Source organism: Taudactylus pleione, unplaced genomic scaffold, assembly GCF_031769625.1.
Source record: "Taudactylus pleione unplaced genomic scaffold, aTauple2 ptg000117l, whole genome shotgun sequence".
NCBI lineage: Eukaryota > Metazoa > Chordata > Amphibia > Anura > Myobatrachidae > Taudactylus > Taudactylus pleione.
Genome location: NW_028284519.1, coordinates 4,882,501 through 4,889,005, shown reverse-complemented (window position 1 = coordinate 4,889,005; position 6,505 = coordinate 4,882,501). Strand labels below are relative to the sequence as shown.

The window sequence follows — 6,505 nt, the reverse complement described above, 5'->3', positions numbered from 1 at the left end:
GGACTCTCCCCCCATCCTCTTTTAAGCAAATGCCCATATATATCAGGATTTATTATACTTGTAATTAATGTTTTCATGTGTTCGTACACTTGCACATACATTGTTGCACTTTTGTATATAAACTGACATAATATTGTCTGCTATATATAGACCGAGACACTACAGAGTGCTAGTGTGTGTGTATACATATATTCTCATAACTTGTGGGTTCACATGCTTAATGCAAAGTAAGTTAGTTCCTCATTGATAGCTTTCAATCATTTACAAACAGGGGTAACACCCATCTGCAGAACACAAACTGCAACATGTTAACAAACTTTAAATTACATTTTAATTACAAAATCCAAGGATTTTATTATTACATTTCTATTAAAATATTTTTATGGCATATATGTAACTGGCATTTACTGATTTTTGTTTATTTATCATTTAAAAAAAATATATTACTTTCATGTGATCCATCTGCCTGTTCATCTGTATTTAGAGCTCAGGTCCTTATATAACATCCCTGTATTTGTTAAAGGGTATCATTTGCTGTATATATGACACAGTCCTTGGTCGATCCCCATATTAACAAGTGACATCTGTGCAGTTGATAGATTGTACGTTACATGTGAATAGAAATATCTATAGCACTGCCCATAGCACCGCCTAAGAGCAAGAGTACACATGGAAAGATGAATGTTTATTTTTACACCCATCAATATGTGGTTTGTATTCTGCACTTTGTGACTGCACCTCTCTTCCTGTTGCATCTGCACACATGGCAGCTTGGTCATTTTTGGACTACTGTTTGCAATTATTACATGTGAAGATGAAGTTGTATGGCACTGTATAATACATTGCAGATCCCCAGAATATGCGTTACTTGGATATAATGCTCCGTTCAGGATCTTAATTGGAATGGCCTCAATAACAATATATGTTTTAAAGTTATAAACATCTCCATCTAAGATTTTATATTTTTCCTCTCTGGGTGACCAGATACCTATTGATCTGCAATATTGAAGGCTTTGGACAGGAAATGGATTAACTATTACTTAAGAGACTAAAATCATATACATAAGGCTACAATATAGCTACATTATACACAGAATGGTAGATTAATATTTTTGTAGCTACTGAATTAAATTATTAGTACAGAGGATCCAATGGAATAAATATACACATTTCCACATCGGACAGTGCCAGTAGTGCAAGCAGACTTGTCTTTTAGTTGGAAATGCATGCATCTGTCTATACACTTTAACATTCTAGGATCTCCAAGTCACGTTTTGCAGGGCACCTATTTTACTGCCAGTACTAATACTTTCAGATCACTAGTTTTGAAAGCATTTAATATAAAAAGAATCAAAACTGTATTTTTAAAGTTCTTAAAATTACTGCACTACTCTACCTGCATATATATATATATATATATATATATATATATATATATATATATATGTATATATATATATATATATATATATATATATATATATGTATATATATATTTGCACAATCTCTGCCCCCTTAGTATTCCAGTAACTTTTTTGCTTGGTGAAGCACAAATTGTACATTTTATAGGAATAGGGATCATTTATCTTAATTAAAGTGAATGTAATAAAGACATCTGGATTCACCTCTTCTAACATGTGTAGGACGCACATGAAATAGGCTGTTTATTTTAAACAGAAAATTGTTGTGAAGTAGTAATAAAATAAAAGTCAATTGCTCCGAAACTATTAAGAAGTGACTTGCACTCACATTAATGAATATACTGTAGCACAACTATTGTGAAAATCATAGTAACGATTTGGATAAAGGTTTTTTTCCTCCCCCATAGCTGAGCAAGTAAACTGTATGCTATGCTATATTAAATTATATGTTCATCTTGCAGTGCGACAGTAACTGCTGAGCGCTGCTATATACCGCAGTATCTGTTGCTGTATACTGTATATATGCTGCAGTAACTGCTGAGCGCTGCTATATACCGCAGTATCTGTTGCTGTATACTGTATATATGCTGCAGTAACTCTTGAGCGCTGCTATATACCGCACTTACGTAGAGTAGCAGTTTTTGTTTGCAGGCCCATAATGATGCGTACTAGTATCCGTGGTCCCGGGGCTGCTGGCGTTTCTGTGCTGTTACAACAGCAATTCGCCCTGCGCTCTACTAATTGAATTGATCCCTATTGTTACAGTACATGTATGCTATTTTCATTGCTTCTATGCTAAATCTTTTTGTAAAACATTGTATGACTTTTCTAGCACAGTTAATACACCATTACAGTCTGGATGTGCACTACACAGGCACGTTTGTTTCTCTATATAAGTGGTATCAAAATATATTTCACTTCTGATCGCATCGATATAGTAAGTTACACACCTCCAATGAAACATGTTTCTTGCATATAACTGATAGAGCACATCACCAAAATAAGTATTTAATTGTACCAATTTGAATTTTCGATTTACTTCTCTATAATCTGCAAGTTTGAGCCGTGTAAGAAGCATTACAGAAACAGGGAAATTAATTTTCCATAGGGGGCGCTCCAAACCCACATTTCATGGCTGAATATCCTGTCCAGCCCCATTATGTTATCAGTGGCATCTTGAACAAATCCGTTCACAGTAAAAGACCTTCAAATAGCTCTTTCTTGAAAGAAAACACAATAACATAACATTTGCAATCAATTAGTACACTGGATTTGATGATGAGCTATAAGTGTGATCGTTTAAAATCTGCTCAGTTATGTCACACCTTCACCACTTTTATATTCATTAGGTAAAGTCAGCAGTGTATTATCGTTTGATTAGTAACTGATACTACAACTGCTACTCCACAAATTCTTTAATGTTTCTTTTTAAGAACTAATTATTTAGCAGCTGTTATGCCCTCTGTAAGATCACATCGTGCCCCATTTGTCATAACTAATTTCCCCTCTATAGGAGTATGACTGAAACTTTGGCGAACTAGGAGACACAAGGACGGAGTTCTTCAAATTGTGTCTACATGTGACAAATCCATGGCAACCATTTCAGATTTAGGTAAATTCTCAACAATTCATTTATTAACCAAAAATATATACTTTCTTGTACAATTTGGTTTTTTTAAGACATATGTACATTTTTACTCTATATACAAAGGGGCATAAAGAAATCAGGGACTGAATTATCACAGGACAAACCATACAAATTCAACTAACCTGAATGAGAGTATAGAAACTGATATTATTTCTCCATCTTATACACAGACATGCTTACAATACGTAACTGGTCAGAGAATGTCTTTTTACAGTCATTACAACAACGTAAAAAATAATAATTTTAAAATAAAAAATAATAATAATAATAATTAAAACAAAATGTTAGGACGAGGACAACGCAGAGAGAATCATAGCAGCGTCGAGTTGATTTTGTGACCTGAAAATAAAATATTACATATTAGTTAGTGTAAACCTTTCCCCCTACGAGCTCTGAAATTGTACAGATTCAAAGTTACATGTATTTAATATGTGCTTACATCGGTAGTATGATACCTTGATAAAATATAGGGCATTGCTTTAGGCATATTTATTCTGCAAAAACATGATTTTGATATTTGTAAATTAACGACGTAGTAATAACGTGTCTGTACTTATGCACAATACAAAATAATCCTGTAAAATGAGCTTTCTTTAATAATCCAGCTCAAATTATCTTCCAATGTTTAATAAGTATTCTGAGCAGCTCTCCTCTACAATTATGTGGTCATAATGACAGACATAAAATGAAATATAATTGTAAAGTAGTCAGTGATTCATAGGCCCATTAAGAGCAATAAGAGTTTGCTTTAAACAAAAGCCGCAGTGCAAACACAATTAAAATAACTTTAAATTACCTATATATTATATTTCATTTCTATCTAAATTTATTTATATTTAATGTTCATTTAGATCACATTTTCTTACCTTCTTTGAACGGGTTGGAAAGCTGTACTTAGAATTTTTTTCTCTATTTCCAACGTGCTTGGCCGATCTGTATAAAACAAAATATTAAAACGAGTAAGTATAAAAAATGTTCTCCGGGTTGAATATCCCATATTATCGGGTGTATATTACAAAAACTGTATTCCTCAGCAATGCTGAATAATGGAGATGGGGGCAATACATTGTAACAGAAAAGTTTTTGAGTCGTGAAGTTGTCAGACGATTAGTTACTGTAGCTTCAGTCACAATTTGTAACACATTGATACAAGAATATTCCGCATATTGCTGTCATTAACGTAATCTGTATATAATTACGGTACAAATGAGCAAACTATAAACAATTATTATTGAAGGACAGGGAACTTCCATATGTTGTATTTAGTATATTTCTTAGTTTCTTAAACTGAGTAACAAAAATGAAAACTAAACTAGCACACAAAAGTATATACAGGCTGTATAAAACGACACACAAGCGCTCTTTATAATTTCAGTTTCTATTGCAAATGGTGATTCAGTTGATTGAATCATAAAGCATAGAAATAAACCTTGTAATAGTATTCTAGCACAAAAACGTTCCTGTATAATATTTTACCCGTGAAAACCACTATTTATTTAGTGTTTTATATATATATATATATATATATATATATATATATACACACATATATATATATATATATACATATATATATATATATATATATATATACATATGAAATATATATAGATATATAAATATATTTGTGTGTGTGTGAGTACATACATACACACACAGATGCATACATGTATATATACATATACATACATGTATGTATATATATATATATATATATATGAAACATATATAGATATATAAATATAAATATAGGTGTGTGTTTGAGTTAATGTCATGGGAAAATAGTATTTGTCTTTGTAAAGGCTTTCATTGGTTCTTGTCTATATATAAATGTCTATATATATATATATATATATATACATATATATATATATATATATATTTGTATTTATGTATATGTCCCTCTTAGGTTAAGAAGATACAAAATCTGAAACTGATCCTATTAGCTATCATCCATTATTTTGCTATTTGCAGTTCGGCTTGCACTCCCTATACATTATGCAACACATCTGAATGACTGTGGTATATTCTGCTAGGCACACACGTATTGTACTATGCACACTGGGCTGTAGTCACCTGTTACTGGGTCTGTGCAGTGAGCCTGGTCCCCGGCTTTGTGGAAGCCTGCATTGCCTGCACCGGCTGCTGTGTGAGTGGCACTCAGTCCTTGCAGAAAGTGAGCAGAGTTCAGTATAGATAATTGCTGTGCAGAAAATGTCCTCCCTGCCCAGCTCTGGAACCTGCTCCCAGGGCAGGAGATGAGTCTGTGTTGTGCCATCAAGCTCTGAGTGGTCACTGAGCCACTACTGTGGGGAGACTTGCGTGGGTTATCTGGTGCTGTGGCTGTCTCTGCCAGGGACCAGATTTTGGGTTTGTGGGCCGCTGGCAGACTACTTTCCTGGGAGGGATTTGGGGATATGCTGTCCAGTTTGATCTGCTCACATTCGGGCTGGAGAGACTTGGCCTGGACAGAGAGCTCACACTTGTCATGCACCCTGCTGTCCCCAACTACAGACTTTAGGAACCTGTCCTCTGGGACATTCAAGTCCTCAAAGCCATCGGAGCCCTCAGAGTCACTCCTGGCGTCGGTCTTAGAGTCTGAGTGTATATCAGTGTCCTGGTCATCCAGGTCTTCTTTACCTTCAATGTCCTCAGTGTCAATATTTTCCAAATCGATCTCTTCTTCGTCCTCACGCTTGTCCTCTTCATGGTCACTTCCATAGGAGTTCCCCTCCTCATCCGTCCTGCTCCTGGGGGCCCAGGTCATTTTATTCTCTTTTTTAAGCCTCCTCCGAGCATTGGCAAACCAGGTGGAAACTTGGGTGAGGGTCATCTTGGTGATGATGGCCAACATGATCTTCTCACCCTTGGTCGGGTAAGGGTTCTTCCTATGCTCATTCAGCCAGGCCTTCAAGGTGCTGGTGCTCTCCCTGGTTGCATTTTTTGGCCTCGATGGATCTCCAAACTGGTACTGTCCATATGGATAAAACGCTGGGTGGTGGTGTGAGAAGGCTGCATGTTGTACTCCCGGGCTGTCCTTCATCTCATACTGGGTGCCCTGTAATAATAGAAATATAGACCTCAGAACACAATCAGATGGAAAGCCTACATATCATCTTAGTCTACAGAACCCTGAGTAATCAGCATTGGTTTTATTTGCACACATTGTAATGTAGATTCTCATTGTAATACAATTATTATTATTATTATTATTATTATTATTATTAATAATAATAATAATAATAATAATAATAATATTAATACATTTATAATAATCTGAATAATAATATAAACACTCTCACATTGAATTCAGTTTCTCCTCTAAATAGAAGAAATAAGTTACATTCCAAAACATTGTTTTATGCTTTGTTTTTGTATTTTTTTCTTCATTTCTTAAACATTTTCCCCTCATCTGTTTCCTTTCACAAGTTTGGTA

At 34.6% G+C, this 6,505-nt stretch overlaps 1 protein-coding gene across 1 annotated transcript in view; it reads right to left on the bottom strand.

Moving 5' to 3' along the window:
- Window positions 1-2,163: 2,163 nt before the first annotated feature.
- IRX3 (iroquois homeobox 3) overlaps window positions 2,164-6,505 on the bottom strand; it is a 5,456-nt gene continuing 1,114 nt past the window's right edge. Inside the window, exons 2-4 of the mRNA XM_088471945.1 lie at window positions 5,146-6,127; window positions 3,936-4,002; window positions 2,164-3,408 (exon numbers count right to left, since the gene is read on the bottom strand). Coding sequence (XP_088328071.1) covers window positions 3,354-3,408; window positions 3,936-4,002; window positions 5,146-6,127 — 1,104 coding nt within the window. The 3' untranslated portion in view covers window positions 2,164-3,353. The remainder of the gene's footprint in view (window positions 3,409-3,935; window positions 4,003-5,145; window positions 6,128-6,505) is intronic.